We start from the raw sequence: 26,158 nt of genomic DNA on the forward strand, positions 1-26,158 counted from the left end.
AAATTAGTTGCTAATAATTTTTATGCTGCTTATATGCTGAAATGATGCTATATTTTAGCAAGAATGCATTAAACAAAATGCATTAAAATTAATTTCATCTGTTTCCTTTTACTTTGTGTGTATGTGTGTGTGTGTGTGTGTGTGTGTATGGCTACTAGAAATTCTGAAACGACATCTGTGGTTCATATGCTATCTCTATTGGACAGTGCTGTTCTAAAGTAGTACCTCCCAAGGTAAGGTTTCTGGACCAGCAGGATCATCATCCCCCACAAACCCAGGTTCCAGTGAGACCTGATGAATTAAAGTCTGGCAGTGGGGTCCTCCAGGGATTCTTCTGATGCACTTTCAAGTTTGAGAAACACTGCTCTGATCTATCCCCAGTGATTCTTAGCTACACAGGAAAACAAGTGGGTATAGGCATAGCCTTTGCAGGAGGATAGGCTGGGTCTGAATCCTGGTCTTAGTAACTGCATAAACTTGGGCCACTTAATTAAGCCTCAGTTGCCCATCTCTACTATCAGAATGATGGGAGCATCTACCTTCCTGGATGGTTGCTCAGTTTAAATGGGATGTTATGTACTTAGCACATAGAAAGTGCTCAGAAGACAGTATGATCTTTTTTAATTTTTGAGTTGGAGGTTCACTACAGGCATGCGTCACCATGCCCGGCTAATTTTTCCATCAGTAGCGATGGCTAATTTCTCCATGTTGGTCAGGCTGGTCTTGAACTCCTGACCTCAGGTGATCTGCTCACCTCGGCCTCCCAAAGTGCTGAGATTATAGGCATGAGCCATTGCGCCCAGCCAAGTTGTTATCATCTTGTAATTAGGATTCCAGAAACATCTGTGCCTCAGGATTCCCACCCCTTTTCTTCATAGATCATGAATTAATGACTATGGGGGTGAGAGCGTGGTTACTAAGGAAGAAATGACTTAGGGGTACAACGTCTATGGCATTGTTCTCTAGTCATACACATGGGGCACAGACCTTAAAATGGCAATAATGAGGGGGGCATATTACCCTGAAATGTCCATCCACAATGATGTGGAGGACTTTGGCTAAGTTTTCATTTATTTAGCAAACATTTACTGAACATGCACTAAATACAAGGCACTACTGAGGTTCCAGGGACATAGGAGTGAAATAAATCATCAAGCTTAAAAACTCGTAAATAACGAATTAGTAAACAAAATAAACCAGATAATGATTATTCCTCTTTACACCTTGACAGCAGGACTTCCTTCTTGCTTATCTTTGTCTTCTCTGTCCCTAACACTGTGCTTAGGTATAGAGTGAGCACTTAATATAGGTTAATTTTCAGTCTTCCTTTCCTTCAGAGATTAATAGATTTTCTAGAACTTGGGTGGGAATGACTTTACATATTTTAAGTCAACCCTCTTTCTTTAGAAATGAGGAACTGAGATGAAGTAATGTCCTCAAGTCACAAGCTAACCAAGTCACCCAGCAGAATGGGCTGCTAGGTCTCCTGACCCCCAGCTTCCTTCTTTCTCCATATTCCACCTCCTCTGCCACTGAGAAAGAGCGGTCATCTTTGCCTGGTTTGATTTAGGTATGTTAAGAGATGAAACTTGCAACATAAATGCTGGGCTCTATAAGGAGCTGAGATCCTGCTGACCTGAAAGTGTAGGGTATTATCTAACGTTTCTTTTCTAAACAGCAAATTAGGCAACAATAGAGTTGTATACACGCATTCTAAAGTGACTATGTCAGTGATTAGCAAATAAAACCTTGATATTTTCTCCATAATTCCTCTTTTCCTAGAACACATATTGGCAGTTTTATTCATTTTGGCAACAACTATTTATTGAGCTGCTATTATGTCCCAGGAATATACATCAGTGAACAAGACATAAGAAAACTATTTTTCTGGAGATGGGGTCTTGATATGTTGTCCAGGCTCGAGGGCAGTGGCTATTCACAGGTGTGATTATAGAACACTGCAGCCTCCAACTCCTGGAGTCAAGCAATCCTCCACCTCAGCTTCCAGAGTAGCGTGGAATATAGGTGGATGGCACCACACTCAGCTTTGAACAAGGCAGTTAAAAACCTCTGACCTCATGGAGCTTCCAGAGAGGGAAGCCAGAGCTTTATTCTTTATTCAGAATAAATGAGTGTTTTACATATTAGAAGGCAGAAAGTGCTGTGGGGTAAAGTAGAGCTGAGAAGGGGATATGGAGTGTAGAAGGGCTGCAATTTTTTAAAAGAGAGAATGACATCACCGAGAAGGTGATATCTGAGGGAAGACTTGAAGAGGGGAAAGAAATGAATGAACCGGACAGATGTCTGGAGAGGAAAGCAACTCAGACAGAGGACCACTGCGAAGGCCTGAGATGGGAACTAACTGTTCTAGAATGTTCAAGGAAGAGCAGAGAGGCTGGTATGGCTGGGGCTGGGTAAAGGAGGAGAGGACAGAGGAGAAGTCATGGGCAAATTATCCAGGCTCTTCCTGGATTTTGCAAATACAATTAATTGGCTTTGCTACCTTGGCTTTATGACAAAACAAATAAAATAATTGATTTATGAAAACCATAACTCTCAGCAAATCTAAGCTGAAAATTTTTCTTTTTCAGCAGGTTAACAGCATCCAGCAGTATAAGAAAAGAAAGCAGCATGGCTGGGAGTTACAATGTAGACATTGAATGATTTTGCTTGCCAAGAATTTAAATATCACTTACCCAAAAGACAGTGTGAACCAAACAATTGTAAGCTTTGTTGTATTATCCCTGACTGGGTAGTTGAAACATCTCATAAATGTCAACCAAATCTGTGAAATATTAAAGAGTTAGTTTTCTCATGCAGTTACTTAGTCAACCCCACTCCCCAACCCCTTCCACCAAATTATAAAAAAAGCTGAGTTGTCACTGAGTTGAATTCATTTCACCTTAAAATGTAAAAGCTAAAGGCAACTGGAATTTTCATTCTTCAGCTTCCTAGAGGCCAATGGGCAAAGTAACTCAAGACTTGAAGGCACTCGGCCGCTGCCAGGACTCCTGGCCTAACACTTCCCACAGATGGAATGTATTGGCTAAATGCTGTTCGAGAGGGATCCAATTACCAACAGGAAAGAACCTTACTCACAGGACAGATTCAGTAAACCCCTCTTCTGACTAACCTCAAATGCCATATTCAACACACAGGTCATCATGGGACTTGTTACTTACTCCATACAGCTCGGTACGGATCCGAACAAAACACCTCCTATACCATGTTCCTGTGTCACTTTCAATTTCAATCAGCTCATCTATTTGTTTCGGAGTTTTAATTTTGTTTACCTGTAGAGAAAAACAGAGCAAAGTGCTGAGGCTCACAATTTATTTTTATAGGAGCAAAAACGGACTCCAGTAAGGAGTAGGTGGTATTTGGTAATCACTTCACACATACATGAGACCATTGGAATAAATCACAGATCCAAACAGTACCTAGAAGAACTGAAGAAGGAATGAGTGAGCGGGAAAACCACAGAGCAATGGGGGGGACGGCAAGTAGTAATAGAATAATATGCAATCAAAATGCCCTCCCTGAATCATTACTACAAAGACACATATTAGCAGACAAAACATCAAGGTAAGTTAGATTTTGGATTAAGAATTATTTAGCTTGGACTAAAATGCGTGTACACATTTTTCTCTGAAACGTGCTTATTTGATGAATTTGATCCCTAACTGTAGTTCTGAAAGAGTCCCATCAAACTTCTATTCTCAGAGCACCACTTCCAGTCCTTTTCTTCCTTCTCCCACAGCCTAATGCATAGTGGCTAGTCGGCAGATACCCACAGGTAGTCATGATTCAAGAGTAAGTGAAGGAGTTTTGATTGCAAGCATCAACGTGAATTTCTCAGCCATGTAAGGGAAATAAATGATAGAGGTTCAGCACGAAAAGCGGCATCTAAGACTCATACTCATGTTAGCCTCTTTTTTGCTAAGGAAGAGAACCACACAAGAGGAGGAGCACAGAGAACGAATCCTGAAAACAGAAAAAAAGGAAGAATGGGTCCTTTGTGGACCTGGCCTGCCTTCTCCTGCTAATTGAGATTTACCCATTTTTGATAAATCTGAGAGAACACGGAAATGTAAACACATTACCCTTGCCAGAGATTTGAACAGGTTTTTCTGGACATCCTGCCAGCATCTAAAGTGGCAACTCTACTGGCAGAATACAGGTAGGTACCTAGGCCAGTTTTGGACAGAGGTGACTTGGAGACCATCCAGCATCTTTCAAATTATACCAAGTAGGCAGTAGCTTCTTTCTGGCTAGGTAAACAAAGAAGTCTGTACTTAGCAGAAACAATCTCTGAGTTAAGTATGGAATTCCAAATCAAATGCAGTCAGCTCAAGATAATCCATGTAGGAATTATTATTCATTTATTTTACAACATGAGATAGTCTTAATCCAACATACTGCTTTTGGGAGGCTTCCTCTTTTTCACTCATTGATGTTTGTTTGTTAATTTATTCATTGACACCCATGCAGGATGCATAGGCCGTCATGGGGCTCCAAATAGTTACCATACAAAACAAAAAGCTATTCTAATGGGGATCTATATAAGATGGGAGGGAAATACTGTTCAGAACAACCTATTTAACCTGGAAGTGAGAGAGAAGCCTTCAGGAACTGCAGGCTTATAGAGAAATATGCTATCTGCCATGCATGTAACCTGCTTGGAGGACATTCCAAGTAAGAGAAATACCATGTGCAAACAAACGTCCAGAGGTAGGAGGGAAAATAGTGTGCTGGGCAACTTCAGAGTTTGAGATTCCTGAAGGATAGTAGGAGGTCAGAGGGCAGTGAATAAGGAGGACTGCACCAAATCAGCAGTGGCGTAGTGATATTTAGGAGGTAGAATAATACAACATAGTGGTTTCTTATACTGAAGATAAAAGAAAGAAATAGGATAGTTTTCCGGTTTAGGTGGTGTTGGTGGTACCTGCTGATGAAATTTAGGGCAATGATGAGGCTTGAGGACTTGTTAGGTGATAAATTCAGATTTAAAGATGCCATTTTCCCCCACACCTTGCTGCCCAAAGATGCCATTTTTGAAGGGCCTATGCAATCTAGAAGGATGTCCACAAGCCCTTCAACCTATAGGCCTGGATCTCAGGAGATTTGTGCATTAGGAGACATGCAGGAAATAGCTGAGATCAGTTAAGTGTATACAGTTAAAATGGAAGTTAGCTGAAAATGAAGTATTGGAAAACAATATTTAAGGCAAGGGCACACTAAGAAGAGCTTCAGAGGAGACCTTAGGAAGGCCAGGCATGGTGACTCCCACCTGTAATTTCAGTCCTTTGGGAGGCTGAGGCTGAAGGATCACTTAAGCCTAGGAGTTTGAGATCAGCTTGGACAACATAGGGCAGACCCTCATTGTTAATTATCTACAAATAATTAGCCAGGTATGGTGGCTAATGCCTGTATTCTCAGCTACTAGGGAGGCTGAGGCAGGAGGATCACCTGAGCCAGGGAGGCTGAAGCTGCAGTGGGCTGTGATTGCACCATTGCACTCCAGCCTGGACAACAGAATGAGACCCTGTCGCAAAAAAAAAAAAAAAGGACACCTTAGGAAAATGCATGCAACTTTGCTGTACTATCGATTTAAAAAATAAAAAGATAAGTTTGTCATGGCAGAATCACGTAATGACTTTGAAAGTCACATATAAATGACTTGGAAATTATCAGTCACTTTTGGCGCGTACCCATCTTATTCTCTTCTAACCTTCATATAACAAAATGAACACAGATCACCGTTAGTGGACTTGGTAACTCAACCCTTTTGGAAGAAAAGGCAGGTAAATAGGGCAATGAGGCCCTACAGAGACACCTTCTCAGAAGGTCTTTGGTAAACAGAGGGTTACCTTCATCTGGCTGAGAAGAAGAATTAAGTGATACTGTATATCCAGATAATGTCTCAAGATTCTTCCAGCCTTATGATCTTTTAAGTTAAATTTTTTTTCCTTCTATTGTACATCCATTCAAAAGAAGAGAGCAAAGGCTTCCAGGCCTTAATTGAGGATATCTATTATTTATCTTCATTTCTCCATTACACTGCAGAGAAAATTCTGCTAATTAAAAATCTGTGATAATTTGGGTAGAGGCCAAATTGCAGTCTATCTTTACATTATGAAAAATTCATTTCCTAAATAAAATGAAATTAATAAATAAGATAACAGGGGACTATTTAATCAGAAATGACTTCATGTGTTTTAAGAACTGTAATTGATACTATGTATAAGCCACTGAAGATTTTATTTAGGTTCCCACTTACATCTTACTGTATGTCCCTCCAACTGATTGTAGACAAAACATTTTTAGTCTAATTATATGTGGGAAGTAGAAAAGTTCCTTTTTAAAGTTTCCTTTCTTGTTTAAGAATAAGTGTGCTAATAACTTTGTTAAGCCCTATCCTAGGTAGCTGTTAGACACGCTATGCTTACAGGCACGTAGTACATTCTATGTCCCTGTACTTTAACCAAGATATCTGTGCTGGACGTGCTCACAGGCATGCCCCAGCTCTCCGTTGCTTTTACCTGTTTTGAAACGTTTTAAGTTGTTAGCCAGTCGGGTTTTAGTTTAGATTATGGGGTCTGGCTCCAGCCAATGGAGATCAGACACAGCAGCAAGGACAACTCCAAATGCGTAAGGAATAAATTTGTCTGTTTTCCTTTATTCATTGCACTCTTGTGGCAAGATGGCTAGTGAGAATATCCTTTCTGCAGTCCAGGAAGTAAAAATTCCATTGCTGAAAGATCCTTTATCTCAGTGCTGACTATTCTTTGTGGCACTGAGCATCCATTTCCAACATTATATGATTGCATATATTGAAAGATTTTAAACCATTGTTCCTTCCAAAACATTTCATGCAACCCATTTAAATTAATGTAGACTGGCTTTCCCCTTGGAGAATCAGCTTTGTAAATAGAGATAGAGGAATGTTCCACGCAGAGGGAACAGCAGCAGCGTGGCAGTGCTGCATAGTAAGTCAAATGGCGAGTATGAGGAGCTGAGGGATGAGTGTAGCTGCAGAGAGAGGAACTAGAAAGCAGGGAAGAGACTGGGAGGGCCTTAGTGTTCAGAGGGAGAGTTTTTGTCTTTATCCTGAGAGCAATGGGAAGCTTCTAGAATGTGAAACTGGGGCATGTTTTATGTATGTGTGTGCCCATGTGCATGCATGTATAATAAAATGACATATATAGTTTTGGAACTATATCTCTGATTCTTTCATACCTTTATGTTCATGTTGAGCCATATCAAGCTGAAGCCACATTCTTGGATTACCTTTCTCTGGCTTCCTACATAGCTATCTTCCTTTACTAAATTCTGATTAATCATTAACCTAAGAAATGGCCATGTGTGAAATGTCTGCCTTTATGTAAAAGTGTTATTGGAAATAATGTCCATTATATTGTTCAATATCCCTTATAATAAGGTCTACGAATAAACGTTTTACAAATTAGAACAAGATAAAATTGACCTTTCCTGAAAAGCAAATACAATGCCATTTACTTTATATACAAAATGATGTAATTCATTCAATTTATCCTTTGCTTTGGTTGTCAGATGATATGGTTTGACTGTGTCCCCACCCAGTTCTCAGCTTGAATTGTAGTTCCCATAATTCCCAGGTGTGGTGGGAGGGACTCAGTGGGAGGTAACTGAATCATGGGGACAGTTAACCCCATGCTGCTGTTCTCGTGATAGTGAGTTCTGACAAGATCTGATGGTTTTACAAGGGGTTCTTCTCCCTTTTGCTCAGCATTTCTCCTTGTTGCCGCCGTTTGAAGAAGGATATATTTGCTTCCCCTTCTGCCATGATCAGAAGTTTCCTGAGGCCTCCCCAGCCATGCTGAACTGTGAGTCAATTAAACCTTTTTCCTTTATAAATGACCCGGGTGTGTCTTTATTAGCAGGGTGAAAATGGACTAATACATCAGGAAAGCCAGAGGTTAGTTTTCTGTTCAGTTATACTGCTTTGACCCTTAGTGTAACTGTTTTCTCACTTACTAGATCCTGGATTTTTTTTGCTTTTAATAAATAATTTTACAATTTACTATGTATTTCAAGGTTAAAGGCCTCAAGGTGGCCTTAACAGTGGGGTACATCTCTAAGACGTCTCTCTGATATCTTAGAGAAAAGGTTATGGGGCTGCTTTGTGGGGACTGAATGTCACTTGAAAAGGTGTGACCTGGCTGGGCAAGGTGGCTCACACCTGTAATCCCAGCACTTTGGGAGGCCAAGGCAGGTGGATCACCTGAGGTTAGGAGTTTGAGACTAGCCTAGTCAACATGGTGAAACCCTATCTCTACTAAAAATACAAAAATTAGCTGGACGTGGTGGCATGTGCCTGTAATCCCAGCTATTCGGGAAGCTGAGGAAGGAGAATCCCTTAAACCTGGGAGGTGGAGATTGCAGTAAGCAGAGATTGTGCCACTGCACTCCAGACTGGCAACAGAGCAAGTCTCCATCTCAAAAAAAAAAAAAAAGAAAAGGCCGAGTGGAGAAAAGGGACCCACAGAGGCTGGCTCTCCTCTTGTAGCAGTCAAGGAGAATCTGCTGGCAGTCCCTACACCAAGGATCTCTTGTCCTCAGGTACTGAGCCTGGAAGTCAGAGAATAAGTCTGTGATGAAAATGCAGTCTTTCAACCTTAACCCCATCTCTTGGGTTGGTGTTATCATCTAACCAACCACAGAGCCCTCAAGTTCCTAGATAGGCATAAGCAGGGTTGGCAACCTATGGGCCAAAAACAGCCCTCTGCCTATCTCTGTAAATAAAGTTTTATTGACACACAGTCATCCCATTTGTTTTAACATTGCCTATGGCTGCTTTTGCACTACAATGGCAGAGTTGAGTAGCTGTGTCAAAGACTATATGACTTGCAAAGTCTAAAATATTTACAATTTTGTCCTTGACAGAAAACATGTCCCAATCCCTGGTGTTGAGGATTCTCTGAGGAGCAGACTCACCGTGAAGACCTTCTCAGGCTGACCTCGGGCTCTCATGTTGGTGTCATGAATTAACTTCAGAATCATCCAAGCTTCATCATGTTTTCCAACCTAAGAAATGAGAGTGGACAGTGAAGCTCTAGGAGTGACACACTTACCCTCCCTGATTTTCCAATAGCCATCTTGCACTGTCAGATCAGATGAAGTATTGTGCAAATGTATCTAGTACATCCCATTGGAACATACAGACTATTTGGATATCACTGAATACATGAGCAGTTCAAATAATGTGGGTATAATTAGCAATAGTATCTCTGGCTGGTAAAATTTCATTATGAAACAGTAAATCATGTTTTCTTCACTGAGCCAAGTTATTTGCTTAAGGAGGAACGTGAGTGCTTCTTGGCTATGAGGCAGCTTTTTTACATGCTGGTTGTTGAAAGCATGTCTCCATGAAACCAAACCCTCCTTCATACCATAGTAGGAAGGGAAAATGTACCTCCTAAAGAGGCAAATGTGCTTTCCTAGAATTAACAAGGAACTTTTTCCAGTAGATGTGGGCTACTTGAGTTACTGCAATAATAAGTGTTACCTCCAGCAAGAATCGTGGGCTTTCAGGCATGAACGTGAGGGCCACCACGGAGGAGACACAGGGGAGTGCACAGACGATGACAAACACACGCCAACTGTGAAACTGGTAGGCTGATCCCATGCTGAAGCTCCACCCTGGAAGAAGAAGACAGGGAGAGTGAGGGAGAGCTCCTCCCAGGCAGCCTCCTGGGAAAGTCACCCGGGGTGCCTGTGCCATGGACTTACTAGTCAAGTCTCACTATCCACAGAGCAGTGAGCTGATCTGGGTATCAGCCATAGTGACCAGCTCAACTTTAAGACTCCCAATGACAGAGTTGAGAAGAAAGATGCTTAGAACCAAAGGGGTCAAGGTGTAAGTATGAGGGTGCAGGTATGCATGTACCAAACCCCAAAGGCCAACATTAATTTGCGATACTTTTTCTGAAAGACTACTGTGCTAGTTATCTTTTGTTTGCTCTTCCAGATCACTCTCCACTCTTCCCCACTCTGCTGTGTGCTAGGGAATGGCCCTCTATGGACTGCATCAACCGGCTTCCTTCCCCACTGGCTTGTAGCGAAGTCTCAATAAAGGAAGCAAGGCAAGAGAACAGATAGTGGAGGAGGGCTGGGATATTTATTTCCCTTGCTTCCCTTCTCCCTTCCCCCTGAATGGCTGCAGGTCTGGCATTGGGTGCTCCCATTTCCTGGGCCTTCTCCCACAGCAGCCACAGCTCTTGTCAGGGTCTGGCCACCACTCCCTCCTGTTGCTCTTTGAGGCATAGGTGGCTCCAGAGTGCTTTATTATTTCTTATTGCTTTCTCTTAACTCTTCCCACATCTTCGTAGAGAGTCCCTTCATTGAACTCCTTTCCATGGCCACTTTGAGGGTGTCATTGGCTTCCTGCCAGTACCCTGACCACGACAGTTACTGGAATTGATGGTTGTTGCATGTCTCCTCATACACCTCATGAAAATTTGCATTTCTAAATAGACTATTTTAACTTCTCTATAAGGTTAAGCATATTATAAAATTTTACATTTCTAAATAAAACATTTTAACTTCTATATATTATAAAATTAAGCATAATGGGATGCTTATATGATAAAATGAAGCAAAAACAAATTCTTTTAAGAACTAAAAGAAAGCTAATATTTGAATGAATATAAAATGGTTGAAAGCAAACCATTTTATATTCATTCAAATGAATATAAAATTCATTCAAATGGCTGGTTCTAAATGAGAAATAATGAGGCATATCAAATCTAAATGAAAACAGAGAGGAGATTTATAAAGGCATAGATGAATCATGTAAGGTGAAATTTTAATTTATAGCAATGCCGGTATTTATATGCCTTTTTGTGAACGAAAGTCAGATAGTAAACATCCTATCTTCAGGAGAGCTGTATAATTACTCTCTTTACTGGGGAGCCAAGGGAGATTCTGAAGGTGATGTAACTTCCTCAAGGCCAAGAGCTGAAGTTCATATTAGTCTTTCTTGCTAGGATTTGAGACAGAATCTTACAGCTGCACACAGCCTCATGTGCGTGCACACTCACTCCTTCTTGAACACTGAATTTGTTGACGAATGATGTAAACATCAATGACATGCTATACTAAGATTAATATAGTCTTTCTGATAATTTAATATATGAAGATTACATGAATTACCATATTAATTATTTCATAAGCTGTAGGGTGTGTGATTGCTATGATGTTTTATGCAGCAGAAGTTCAAAACTCTCACATATCCAAAATGTAGAAAAAACCCTATGATGGAACAGAGAGAACAATTTGTTCACTCCACATTTGATCTCAGAGCTTCATATAAAGATTCTTTTTTTTTTTGAGATGGAGTCTCGCTCTGTTGCCCAGGCTGGAGTGCAATGGCACAGTCTCTGCTCATTGCAACCTCCATCTCCTGGGTTCAAGCAATTCTCCTGCCTCAGCCTCTCCAGTAGTGGGATCTACAGGCATGCACCACCATGCCGGGGTAATTTTTGTATTTTTAGCAGAGATGCGGTTTCACCATGTTGGCCAGACTGGTCTGGAACTCCTGACCTCGCGATCCTCCTTTCTCAGCCTCACAAAGTGCCGGGATTACATGCGTGAGCCACCGCACTCGACCAAGAACTTCTTTTTAAAAGCTCTAAATCTTATTATTTTTAGGTGACTGAAAGAAAAATAAAAACTTTAGGTGGCTGAGTTAAGCAAATACAATGGTTTAAATTTCAGGCCACAGCAAATTTAATAATATACAGAGGGAAATAGGGAAGGCAAGAAAAGGGAAGGTCTCTGGTGCCATTGTTCTTTTTTTTTTTGAGATAGAATCTCATTCTTACTCTATCACTCAGGCTGGAGTGCAGTGGCATGATCTCGGCTCACTACTGTAATTTTTGCCTACTGGGTTCAAGTGATTCTCATGACTTAGCCTCCTGAGTAGCTGAGAACACAGGTGCCTGCCACCACGCCTGGCTAGTTTTTTTGTATTTTTAGTAGAGACAGGGTTTCACCATGTTGACCAGACTGGCCTCGAACTCCTGGTCTCAGGTGATTCACCTGCCTTGGCCTCCCAAAGTGCTGGGATTATAGGCATGAGCCACTGTGCCTAGCCTCTGGTGCCACTGTTCTAATCAACTGTGGAAGAAAAGTTAAATACTACATTTGAACTCAATTAAACATGGACACAAACAACAGTCACCAAGTTCCGGAACAGGTTGTGTGAGCCCCCTGAGGCATTCATCCAGCACTGTTTGGGAGAAATCTCAATTTCAATTTATTCCTGTATGTTAGTTATTGAAAAACAGCAGACAATCACAAAAACAAGTTAACCTTTCTGTGTTCCTTGAGCCCAGTCGCAAAGGGCCCTTGTGACTGTGCCTCATGCCAAACAACTCGTTACAAAAAGAGCTAGGGTCCCAGTCCACACCGAAGCTTCACGAGACCTCTCCTTGTCTGTGCACAGATGAGTGGCCAACTATGGAGCACAGGCTGTTGCTTTCCGCTCTGCTGGTGAATCCTCCACAGTTTGGTGAGTGCAGTGTCCAACTCTGGAACTCAGACTCTAGCTTCATAGTCTGGTGGTGAATCCTCTACTGTCTGGTGAAGGCAAATCTCTTTTCCCTTCTCCCCTTCCCATTGCAATTTGCTTATATCAATCTGCTTATTATATTAATTTGCTTATATCATTGGTTATTACATCAATTTGCTTATTATATCTGGATTGCCATTTTTGTGGGATAAAGCTTCCTTACCCTTAAAGGTATTGTGTGTGTGCCTTTTCTTCTCCCCTCGAGAATTTCTCACACAAAACGTCAATTAGTTCAGAAGGTCAAGTTTTCAAAGGCAAATAGGATAAAGTTATTTAACCAAAGAGAAAGTCATTCTAATGGATAGAGCAGGAAGCTTCTTACGGTAGAATAATATTCCCTCACCCCTACAGATGTCCTCATCCTAATCTGTGACTATGTTACCTTACATGCAAAGGGGCTTTGCAAGTATTATTAGGTTAAGGATCTTGAGATAAAGAGATTATCTTGTATTATATGGTTAGGTCCCATGTAAATACAAATGTCCCTAGAAGGAAAAGAGACAGGCCAGAGAGTCAGACTCAGAAAGGGAGATGGGTTGAAGGAAGCAGAGGTCAGTTTGGAGGGAGATTTGAAGATGCTTCACTGCCGGCTTTGAAGATGGAGGAGTGGGTGAGAAACTAGGGAATGCACATGGCTGGTAGAAGCTGGAAAGACAAGGACACATAATCTCCCCTAGGGTCTCCACAAGGAGACACCCATTCAAACTTTTGACCTCCAGAACTGTCAGATAATAAATTTGTGTTGTTTAAAGCCAAATGCTCATAGTGATTTGTTATAGCAGCAACAGAGACCAATGCCCTTCTTACAGTTAGAGCTCTACTGCTAACTTGGGTTATAGAAGTTAGGCTGGAGAACTGTAGCATTCTCTATAAAACTTCAGGCTCCTTGCCTTTTTTTTTTTCACTTTGCCATAACAAGTTTTCTTTTTGAAAGGTATATAGACAATAAACAAAGTAAATATTTAATCAGATCTTAACTTCTGTCCTAGAATTGCTCCATTAAATTCTTAGTCTACGAACACTTTTAGTTCATTCAATAATCGTCATCTTCATCAGAGTCCGTTACTTTTCTTCCATTGAATTTCACTGTTGTCTTTTCTATTTGTTGGCTTACTTTTTAAAAGATTTTTATTAAGCCTTGTTCTGATGCCTTATTATTCAGCTGTCCATATCTTGCCATCTTTGTAAGATAATTCTCTACTGCTTTAGTGTTTTGGGCTTTACAAGTGCTAGGTTACTTCACCTGGCCTGGTCCGACTGACCTAGAACTTGGGCTAAGATGCTGTTTCTCGTCTCTGCCTTCCTGTGCTTTGCTTCCTGTTGGGCTACACTGCCAGGATCTCCTGTTCCTGGTGGGGCCGGCGCTCCTCCGACCCCCGCTGCGCTCTCAGCACCGGGAACATAGCAGGCCCTCAAGACCTGTTGGCTGAACTTGGGTAAGAACAACTGAATTCCAGAAAAACTGAATTAGGCCTGGCTGCAGCTGCTGGCACCAAAAGCTGAGACTGTGCTTGGTCCAGGCCCAGCAGGACAAGCCCACTCTAGGCCAGGGGACCCCATACTCCTACCCTCTGGCAGGTCCCTTGCATGGTGGTGGCCCCCACCGCCAGCTTCCTGTGTCCCTCACGATGGGGAAAGCGGTGAGGCCACCTCGGAACCAGCCATGAGGTCACTGGGGCAGTGCTGTGCATGCACCCTGCTTTTTGCTCGGACTTCTCCAGAAGCCTCCCCAAGGACGCCAGGCTCCGTCTTGACAGCTGGTCTTGGGAACGTTGCTCTTTACTCTTACTGGTCTGGAATGTCATATCAGCAGGTGGAGAGACTGATTACAACATGATTCCAGTTGGGCAGTTTTCAGCCTCTCAAGGAATTAAACCACAATCAAAACCCGGAAGAGAACTAACTGATGCAGAGTCTAGCCCTGCTCAGCTTAGAATCATTTCTTCAGGTGTGGAATCTTCCATCCAACAGCTGAAGGTTAGCCTACTTGCTGCTGTTCAGCTCCTTCTCCCCCTCATTGCTGTGTGTGTGTGTGTGTGTGTGTGTGTCACACACATATGAACATGCACATGCTGGCGGTGTCTCTCTCTAAAGGGTGTGTTGTCACTCATTTCTCTCTCCATTTATTTGTAATATGATTTTTTTCCTAGTCTCCAAAACCATTTTATAGCTTTTTCCATTTCTCTTCAAATCTCCAGCAGCCAACTCCACTCCTAGTACTTGACATTACTTCCTATTTCTTAGAAGAAATAAATAGAGAGAACTACAGACATTTTGTCTTCTCATCCCTCAATCTATTCATCCACATGCCCCTGTTCCATCTCTCTGTCTTCCCTTTGGTTACAATAGATAAGCCATCCATGTACCTAGCTAAGGTCCCCCTGCTCACGTGGGCAGTGGAGCTCATCTCTCTCTTTCTCTCAAGGACAGAACTCCTCTCCAGCCCTCATCAGCATGTTCTCTCACTTTATGTGATGGGTCACTCCATCAGCACATCCCTATGTGACATCTGAGAGGGAGGCCCTTCCTCTACTCCCACAGGCGTCTCCAGCTGCACTGCTATCCCTCTGTTCCCCTTTACGGTAAAACCTCAGATGAATGGTCTGTAGCCAGTCTCCACATTTTTCCCCAATATTCTCACCCAAACAGGCTCTGTCCCCAAATTCCACAGAAATGGTGCTAACCAAGGTCAGCAGTCTTGGTCATAGTTAATGGTTGCTTCTGTTTTCATTCTAATCGAACTCTCTATCTAAATCATTCTGCACAGCTGTCCACTCCACTGTTTTTTGTCAACCTTGTTTCCCTTGGCTTCCTCATCACTATGTGCTAGTTTCATTCCCACCTCACCAGCTTTCCTTCAGTTTCCTTAGCTGGCTCCTCTGACTGGCTCCTAAAGGTTGGCACACTCCAAATCTTGGTCACTAGTCATCTCCTCTCTCCACAGGCCCTTTCTAGGTGGACTAATCTATCTCCACAACTCTAAGTGCCACCTGCATGCCACTGTCTCTCAAATACATTCTTTTCTCTTCCAAGAGCTCCAGAAATATACCTCGACCTGCCTACTTACATCTTCACAGAGATGCCCAGTGGGTATCTCAAAGTTGCCATGTGTAAACAGAACTTGAGATTTCCTGCCAGGCTACCAAGGAAAACTTGTTTCTCTCTCACCCTTCCCTATTTCAGCACTGCCAGACACCAGATACACATATAAAAAATTGAGACTTCATCCTCCTCTTCTTTTTCCCTCACAACCCCCAATGTTCAATCCATCAACAAGTTCCAGCTCTAAAACATATCTCAAAGCCACTCACTTCTCCCTATCTCCATGGCACTGTGCAGGTTCCAGCCAGTGTGGACCTTCCCCTGACTTTCAGCACAGCCTCCTGTTTGGTCTCCCTGACACTCTTGGTCCTCCAGAGTCCACTCTTCCTAGAGCAGCTAGAGTTATCTTTTAAAAATGTCAATAAAGTCACTTTGTCACTTGAAAGCCTCCCACTGCTCCCAGTACAATTGGAATGAAACTCAAATGTCTTACCATGGCCTCTAAGGCCTATGGAAACTGCTTCCTTTTCACGTATCTGAGCTCATCTGCTGCTGGGCCGCTAACTGGCTTGAGCCAGTCCCATCGACCTGATTTCAGTTTTCTGAACATAGAGCTTAATCCCATCATAGGGCTAAGCCTTTTTTCCTGGAAGCCCAGTCATAATTGAGAAAGGATGTTTGTTGCATCTTAGCCTGCCTTTCTGAGTTTTGAGGGTTTTCAATGTTGTTCCCTAAGAGTCTCTGAATGTGATGTTTTCCCAGTCTGGACAGCTCTACCTGAATACTTGCATGCATGGCTGCCTGCTTTGTACCTTCCAGGATTCAGCTTAAGCTTGTCTCCTCAGAGAGGCCCACACACCAAATCCCACTCTCTATCATGTAGGTCTGTTTTATTGTCTTGACAGCACTTATCACTATCTAAAGTGGTCATATTCATGCATTGTTTACATATTTATTATCCATCCCATTCCCACCAAGAGAGCAGGAACCCTGCTTTTCCTACTCATCAAGACCTCCTAAGCAAGTGCTAGTCCATAGGAAGTGTTCTTTTAATGTTCGTTGAATGAACACACACACACATTTGTGAAGTCACACACACACATACACACACACACACACACACACACACACACACTATGTGTACATGATCATGGGCAAAATCATGCAGGCTACAATACTACATCCAGATTTTCTTTGGATTATTTTCTTTCTCAATCCACAATAAAAACAAGCTTGATTCACTTTTTCAAATTAAGTTTGTATCTTCATAGAGTAAAACTTTATTTATTTTAAGTTCCATGAGCTTGACAAATGCAGAGTCATGTAACCACCATCATTATCAGAGCACAGAACAGTTCCATCACCTCAAAACATTCCCTTCTGCTGTCCCTTTAGAGTCGCCCTTCCTCCAGCCCTAACCCCTGGTGATTACTGATCTCTTGTCTGTCCCTATAGTTTTGTCTTTTCCAGAATATCATATCATATAAATGGAATCATACTGTACATATCTTTTTGAATCTGGTTTTTTTTTTTTGAGACAGGGTCACCCAGACTAGAGTAAGTGGTGGATCTCAGCACTGCAGCCTTGGCTTCCCAAGCTCAGGTGATTCTCCTCTCTCAGCCTCCCAAATAGCTGGGATCATGGACAACTGCCACTATGCACGGCTAACTTTTTATAGAGACAGAGTTTCACCATGTTACCCCGACTGGTCTCAAATTCAAGGGCTCAAGCCACCCTTTTGCCTCGGCCTCTCAAAATGCTGAGGTTACAGGCATGAGCCACTATGCCCAGCCTTGATCTGGTTCTTACACTTTGCATAATACAGTCAAAATTTATGCAAATTGTTACACAAACAATTGAAAATTGTTATTTTTCATTGTGATGTATTCCATTGTGTGAATATATCACAGTTAGTTTATCCACTCACCAGCTGAAGGACACTTAGATTGTTTCCAGTTTTGGGTGATTATGAATAAAGCTGCTATATACATTTCATACAGGTTTCTGTGCACTCCCCAATTCTTCTTGGGTAAATATGTAGGAGCGGGATGGTTGAGTCACATAGTAAGTTCATGTTTAGCTTTATAACAGACTGCCAAAATATTCTGCACACTGGTTGTACCATTTTGAATTCCCACCAGTTGTGTATGAGAGTTCTAGCTGCTTTACATCTTTCCCTCCACTTGTTAGGTTTCTTTTCTTAAATTTTAGCCCTTCTTATAGATATCTAGTGGTATCTCATCACAACTTCAATTTTTGTTTCCCTAATGCCTTGTAATATCTTCATTTTCTTTTTGTTCATTCATTCCTACTTTAGTGCCTATATGTGCCCATCATAATGCTGTGATATGGAGACTGATTCCCTGCTCTGAAGGAGGTTACAGTCCATTGAAAAAGGCAGATATTTTAACAGACAAGGCCATATGTGTTGCCTCACATCTGTAATCCCAGTGCCAGACATGGTGGTGCACACCTGTGGTCCTAGCTACTAGGTGACAGAGTGAGATGCTATCTCAAAAAAAAAAAAAAAAAAAAAAAAGGCCAGGTGCGGTAGCTTATGCTTGTAATTCCAGCACCTTTGGGAGGCTGAAGTAGGCAGATCACTTGAGCTCAGGAGTTCAAGACCAGCCTGTACAACATGGTAAAACCCAGTCTCTACAAAAATTACAGAAGTTATCCGGGCATGGTGGTGTATGCCCATAGTTCCAGTTGCTTGGGAGGCCAAGCTGGGAGGATCACTTGAGCCCTGAGAAGGAATTCTGGAAAGGGTGTTGGGTGCTCCACCTGCCTTGTTGCGTGTCCCATGATGGATGATAACCTGTGGCTTGAATGAGAGATAGACACCATGAGGGTCTTGAGAAATGAACCTGCAAGTGCTTTGTAAAACTATAATACCATTCTCTGGATTAAAAATAGATCAAAGATTGGAATAGAAGATGGCGCTGTAGGACCAACTCAGGATTGCAGCTCCCAGTGAAAGCCCAGATGGTGAGTGGATGCTGCATTTCCAGACAGATCTTTATTGCCCACAGACCAGGAGATTCCCAGGTGTAGGAGCCCCACGGGCTGCCAGCGTGGCTGTTTGGGCCGGTGTGGCTGTTTGGGCCAGCACAGCTGTTTGGGCTGGGACCGCAGTGCAGCGGCACTCCATACAAAATACACTGGTTTGGTTGCCCTGTTAAACTGGCAATTGGAGATTTCGGAAGGCAGATTAGCACATTCATCTGATTAAATGGGACTTAAACAGAAAGCCAGGCCAGGAGATTCCCAGGCAGCAACGTTGTTCCAGCCAGCACAGTGGGTTGCTGCATGGGAAATCACACAGATCCCGGTGCCCTTTCAGCAGGCAACTGGAACATCTGGGAGAGAGTCAACCGTTCAACTTAAAAAAAAAAGGGCTCTGAGGCAGGGAGCCAGGTGATCAGGCTCAGCGGGTCCCACCCCCACAAAAACAAACAAAACAGCAATTGGAAACGCTTGGGGTTGAGAGTTTCAGGGCAAGCACAGCTGAACCCAGGATGGTGCAGCTCGGAGGGGGAGGGGCATCTGCCATTACTGAGGCATTTAACCCTTATGGAGGTACTCTGCCATTGCTGACGCAGCCTGCCATTGCTGAGGCAACCCGCCATAACAGAAAGAGTCTGCCACTACAGAGGCAGGCCATCATCACCACGGCAGCTCTAACCACACCCATATAAACAGGACTACAGGGAATTACACACGGCAGCAGGGCAGAGCCCATGAGAGCAGGGCGGAGCCCACAACAGCAGAGTGGAGCCCACGGCAACAGGACGGAGCCCATGGCAACAGGGCGGAGCCCACGGCAACAGGGTGGAGCCCACGGCAGCTCAGCATAGCCACTACAGGCAAGCAGTGATTAGACTGCCTCCTAGCTGGGCAGAACAGTGCAACAGATACTCATAAATAAAGCCCTAACTCCCCGGGACAGAGCACCTGAGGAAAAAAAAGGGGCTTTATGAGTTCTGCTACAGCAGACTTAAACGTACCTGCCTAGCAGCCCTGAATGAACAACGGAGCTCACAGCTCAGCACTTGAGCTTCTATAAAGTACAGACTGTCTCCTCAAGTATAAAGTACAGACAGTCTCCTCAAGCAGCTCCCTGACCCCCGTATATCAAAAGAGTCACCTCACAAAGGACTGATCAGACTGACATTTGGCAGGCATCATTCAGGGACAAAGACAGCAGAAGAAGAAACTGGTAGCAACCCTCATGGTTCTGCAGCTGCTACAGGTGTACCCCTGGCAAGCAGGGCCTGGAGTGGACCTCAGCAGTCCTACAGCAGAGGGGCCAGACTCTTAGAAGGAAAACTAAGAAACAGAAATAACGTCATCATCAACAATCTGGACGTCCACTCAGAGACCCAATCTGAAAATCAGCAACTACTCAGACGACAGGTGGATAAATCCACAAAGATGGGAAGAAACCAGCACAAAAAGGAGGAAAACACCTGAAACCAGAACATCTCGCCTCCTACAAAGGTCCAAAACTCCTCACCAGCAAGGGAACAAAGCTGGACGGAGAATGAGTGTGATGAAATGACAGAATCAGACTTCAGAAGGTGGGTAATGAGAAACTTCTGTGAGCTAAAAGAACATGTTCTAACTTGATGCAAAGAAACTAAGAACCATGAAAAAAGATTTGAGGAAATGATAACAAGAATGGACAAATTAGAGAGGAATATGAATGAATTGAAGGAGCTGAAAAACACAACATGAGAACTTCGTGAAGCATGCACAAGTTTCAACAGCTGAATTGACCAAGCAGAAGAAAGGATATCAGAAGTTGAAGATCAACTCAATGAAATAAAACAAGAAACCAAGATTAGAGAAAAAAAGCACAAAAAGGAATGAACAAAGTCTCCAAGAAATGTGGGACTATGTGAAGAGACCTAATCTATGTTGGATAGGTGTACCTGAACGTGACAAAGAGAATGAATCCAAGCTGGAAAATACTCTTCAGGATACTATCCAAGAAAATTTCCCCAACCTAGCAAGGCAGGCCAATATTCAAGTCCAGGAAATACAGAGAACACCACAAAGATATTCCACAAGAAGAGCAACCCCAAGGCACATAATCATCATATTCACCAGGGTTGAAATGAAGGAGAAAATGCTAAGGGCAGCCAGAGAGAAAGGTCGGGTCACCCATAAAGGGAAGCCCATTAGACTCACAGCAGATCTCTCAGCAGAAACCCTACAAGCCAGAAGAGAGTGGGGGCCAATATTCAACATCCTTAAAGAAAAGAACTTTCAACCCAGAATTTCATATCCAGCCAAAGTAAGCTTCATAAGTGAAGGAAAAATAAAATCCTTTGCGAACAAGCAAGTACTCAGAGATTTTGTCACCACCAGGCCTGCTTTACAAGAGCTCCTGAAAGAGGCACTACACATAGAAAGGAACAACCAGTACCAGCCATTCCAAAAACATACCAAATGCTAAATAGCATCAACAAAATGAAGAATCTGCATCAATTAACGGGCAAAATAGCCAGCTAGCATCAAAATGGCAGGATCAAATTCACACATAACAATATTAACCCTAAATGTAAATGGGCTAAATGCACTAATCAAAAGACGCAGACTGGCAAATTGGATAAAAAGCCAAAACCCATCAGTGTGCTGTATCCAGGAAACCCATCTCACATGCAAGGATACACAAAGGCTCAAAATAAAGGGATGGAGGAAGATTTGCCAAGCAAATGGAGAACCAAAAAAAGCAGGAGTTGCAATTCTCATCTCTGACAAAATAGACTTTAAAGCAACAAAGATCAAAAGAGACAAAGAAGGACATCACATAATGGTAAAAGGATCGATACAACAAGAAGAGCTAACGATCCTAAATATATATGGATCCAATACAGGAGCACCCAGATACATAAGGCAAGTTCTTAATGACTTACAAAGAGACTTAGACTCCCACACAATAATAGTTGGAGACTTTAACACTCCACTGTCAATATTAGACAGATCAACCAGACAGAAAATTAACAAGTATATTCAGGACTTGAACTCAGACCTGGAACAAGCAAACCTGATAGACATTTACAGAACTCTCCAACCCAAATCCACGGAATATACAATCTTCTCAGCACCACATCACACCTACTCTAAAATTGACCACATAATTGGAAGTAAAGCACTCCTCAGCAAATGCAAAAGAATGGAAATCATAGCAGTCTCTCAGACCACAGTGCAATCAAGTTAGAACTCAGAATTCAGAAACTAACTCAGAACTGCACAACTTCATGGAAACTGAACAACTGGCTCTTGAATGTTGACTGGATAAACAATGAAATGAAGGCAGAAATAAAGAAGTTCTTCTAAACCAATGAGAATAAAGACACAACATACCAGAATTTCTGGGACACTTTTAAGGCAGTCTCTAGAGGAAAATATATAGCAATAAGTGCCCATATGAGAAGAGTGGAGAGATCCAAAATTGACACCCTATCGTCAAAATTGAAAGAGCTAGAGGAGCAAGATAAAAAAAACCTCAAAACCCAGCAGAAGATAAGAAATAACTAAGATCAGAGCAGAACGGAAGGAGATAGAGACACGAAAAACCCTTCAAAAATCGATAAATCCAAGAGCTGGTTTTTTGAAAAGATCAACAAAATAGACCACTAGCCAGATTGATAAAAAAGAAAAGAGAGAATAACCAAATAGATGCAATAAAAAATGATAAAGGGGAAATCACCACAGATTCCACAGAAATTCAAGCCATCATCAGAGAATATTACAAACAACTCTATGCACATAAACTAGTAAACCTGGAAGAAATGGATAAATTCCTGGACACTTGTGTCCTCCCAAGCATAAACCAGGAGGAAGCCGAAACTATGAATAGACCAATAATATGGTCTGAAGTTGAGGCAGCAATTAAGAGCCTACCACACAAATAAAGCCCAGGTCCAGATGGGTTCACAGCCGAATTCTACCAGACACAGAAAGAGGAACTGTTACCATTCCTTCTGAAACTATTCCAAATAATCCAAAAAGAGGGAATTCTTCCCAAATCATTTTATGAGACCGACATCATCCTGATACCAAAACCCGGCAGAGACTCAACAAGAAAAGAAAACTTCAGGCCAATATCCATGATGAACATAGACGCAAAAATCTTCAATAAAATACTGGCAAGCCGATTGCAACAGCACATCAAAAAGCTTATCCACCATGATCAAGTAGGATTCATCCCAGGGATGCAAGGCTGGTTCAACATACGCAAGTCTATAAATGTAATTCACCACATAAACAGAACCAAAAACAAAAACCACATGATTATCTCAATTGACGCAGAGAAGGCATTTGACAAAATACAACAGCCCTTTATGCTAAAAACCCTCAATAAACTCGGTATTGATGGAACGTATCTCAAAGTAATAAAAGCTATTTATGACAAACCAACAGCCAATATCATACTGAATGGGCAAAAACCGTGAGCATTCCCTTTGAAATCTGGCACTAGACAAGGATGCCCTCTCTCACCACCAATATAATACTGGAAGTTCTAGCCAGAGCAATCAGGCAAGAAAAAGAAATAAAGGGTATTCAAATAGGAAAGGAGGGAGCCAAATTGTCTCTGTTTGCAGACGACATGATAGTATATCTAGAAGACCCCATCATCTCAGCCCAAAAACTCCTGAAACTGATAAGCAACTTCAGCAAAGTCTCAGGATATAAAATCAATGTGCAAAAATCACAAGCATTCCTCTACACCAATAACAGACTTAAAGAGAGCCAAATCAAGAACGAACTGCAATTCACAATTGCTACAAAAAGAATAAAATACCTAGGAATACAACTAACTAGGAACATAAGGGACCTCTTTTCAAGGAGAACTACAAACCACTCCTCAACGAAATAAGAGAGGACACAAACAGATGGAGAAACATTCCATGTTCATGGTTAGGAAGAATCAATATCGTGAAAATGGCCATACTGTCCAAAGTAATTTACAGACTCAATGCTATCCCCATCAAGCTACCATTGACTTTCTTCACAGAACTGGAAAAAAACCACCTTGAACTTCATATGGAACCAGAAGAGAACCTGCATAGCCAAGTCGATTCTAAGCAAAAAGGACACAGCAGGAGGCATCACACTACCGGACTTCAAAATATAGTACAAGGCTACAGTAATCAAAACAGCATGGTACTGGTACCAAAACAGAGATATAGACCAATGGAACAGAACAGAGGCATCGGAGGCAACACAACATATCTACAACCATACAATCTTTGATAAACCTGACAAAATCAAGCAATGGGGAAAGGATTCCCTGTTTAATAAATGGTGTTCGGAAATCTGGCTAGCCATATGCAGAAAGCAGAAATTGGACCCTTTCCTGACACCTTACACTAAAATTAACTCCAGATGGATTAAAGACTTAAACATAAGATCTGGCACCATAAAAACCCTAGAAGAAAATCTAGGCAAAACCATTCAGGACATAGGAGTAGGCAAGGACTTCATGACCAAAACACCAAAAGCATTGGCAGCAAAAGCCAAAATAGACAAATGGGACCTAATGAAACTCCACAGCTTCTGCACGGCAAAAGAAACAGTCACTAGAGTGAATCGGCAACCAACAGAATGGGAAAAAATTTTTGCAGTGTACCCATCTGACAAAGGGCTGATATCCAGAATTTACAAAGAACTCAAACAGATTTACAAGAAAAAAACAAACGAGCCCATTCAAAAATGGGCAAAGGATATGAACAGACACTTTACAAAAGAAGACATACATCAGGCCAACAAACATATGAAAAAATGCTCATCATCACTGGTCATTAGAGAGATGCAAATCAAAACTACATTGAGATATCATCTCACACCAGTTAGAATAGCAATCACTAAAAAATCTGAAGACAACAGATGCTGGAGAGGATGTGGAGAAATGGGAACACTTTTACACTGCTGGTGGGAGTGTAAATTAGTTCAACCATTGTGGAAGACAGTGTGGAGATTCCTCAAGGACCTAGAAATAGAAATTCCATTTGACCCAGCAATCCCATTACTGGGTATATATCCAAAGGACTGTGAATCGTTCTACTATAAAGACACATGCACACGAATGTTCATTGCAGCACTGTTTACAATAGCAAAGACCTGGAACCAACCCAAATGCCCATCGATGATAGACTGGATTGGGAAAATGTGGCACATATACACCATGGAATACTATGCAGCAATCAAAAACGATGAGTTCATGTCGTTTGTAGGGACATGGATGAATCTGGAGAACATCATTCTCAGTAAAATGACACAAGAACAGAAAATGAAATACCGCATATTATCGCTCATAGGCAGGTGATGAACAATGAGAACACATGGACAGGGAGGGGGAACACTACACACTGGGGTCTATTGCGGGGTATAGGGGAGGAACAGTGGTGGGGGGGAGCTGGGGAGGGAAAGCATGGGGAGAAATGCCAGATGTGGGTGAAGGGGAGAAGACAGCAAATCACACTGCCACGTGTGTACCTATGCAACTATCTTGCATGTTCTGCACATGTACCCCAAAACCTAAAATGCAATAAAAAAAAATAAAAATAGATACAAGAAGCCAAGCGTGGTGCTCATGCCTGTAATCCCAGCACTCTGGGAGGCAGAGGTGGGCAGATCACAAGGTCAGGAGTTTGAGATCAGCCTGGGCAACATGGCGAAACCCCCATCTCTACTAAAAATACAAAAATTAGCTCGACATGGTGGTGCATGCCTATAATCCCGGCTACTCAGGAGGCTGAGGCAGGAGAATCGCTTGAACCTGGGAGTCAGAGGTTGCAGTGAGCCGAGATCGTGCCACTGCACTCCATCCTGGGCGACAGAATGAGATTCCATCTCAAAAAGTAAAACAAAATAAAATAGTTAAAAAACAGATACAAGAATGAAGGGGTAAAACACTGACCACCATCACTTCTCAGCCATGAATTCTTAGGACCCGCTTCTGACCTCCATTTTAAGATGGTTTACATTTGAATGTGAGTGCTACACAAAGCCTACACTACAAAATCAGAAAGTGGAGAGACAGCAACGTGGAATAAAGAACAGGAATGGGAAAACAAGCCACATTCACCTGGGAAGGTGAGTTGTTGCTTTTGGAAACTTACCTGCAGTTAGTAAAATGGATTCTTCTAAATAAACCTTTTATGTTGGCACCACACCTTTTGTCTAAAAAAATATTTCTTATGAGTGATGTTTCTAATTGTCCTTTGGACTTTGTTAAGATACTCATTCAAATGTCATACTGAGGAATTTTATAAGTTCCATGCATGGAAGGACCTCGATTAGAGTATTACAGAAAGCAGTTCCAGCAAGGCACTCATCATTGTGGTGCTAATAAAAGTGTTACATATCATGCATAATAATCGAAGCTTTTTACCAGTCTTAAGCTGATGTGCTCTGTGACTCAGAAAACAGCTGCCTCCCCAGTTGCCCTACGGTCTGAAACTTTTCAAGGTGCCAAGGTAGAAGTGTCA

The 26,158-nt window shown here is 42.2% G+C and overlaps 1 protein-coding gene across 3 annotated transcripts in view; it reads right to left on the bottom strand.

Moving 5' to 3' along the window:
• The window catches only part of SV2C (synaptic vesicle glycoprotein 2C), a 289,177-nt gene that overhangs the window by 64,960 nt on the left and 198,059 nt on the right, over positions 1–26,158 (bottom strand). For all 3 annotated transcript variants that reach the window (XM_008991919.5, XM_008991918.5, XM_002744849.6), the window contains exons 5-8: positions 9,548–9,681; positions 8,977–9,066; positions 3,183–3,293; positions 2,697–2,785 (exon numbers count right to left, since the gene is read on the bottom strand). In XM_008991919.5, the coding sequence (XP_008990167.3) occupies positions 2,697–2,785; positions 3,183–3,293; positions 8,977–9,066; positions 9,548–9,681 (424 nt within the window). The remainder of the gene's footprint in view (positions 1–2,696; positions 2,786–3,182; positions 3,294–8,976; positions 9,067–9,547; positions 9,682–26,158) is intronic.

The sequence above is a fragment of the Callithrix jacchus genome, chromosome 2 (assembly GCF_049354715.1).
Source record: "Callithrix jacchus isolate 240 chromosome 2, calJac240_pri, whole genome shotgun sequence".
NCBI lineage: Eukaryota > Metazoa > Chordata > Mammalia > Primates > Cebidae > Callithrix > Callithrix jacchus.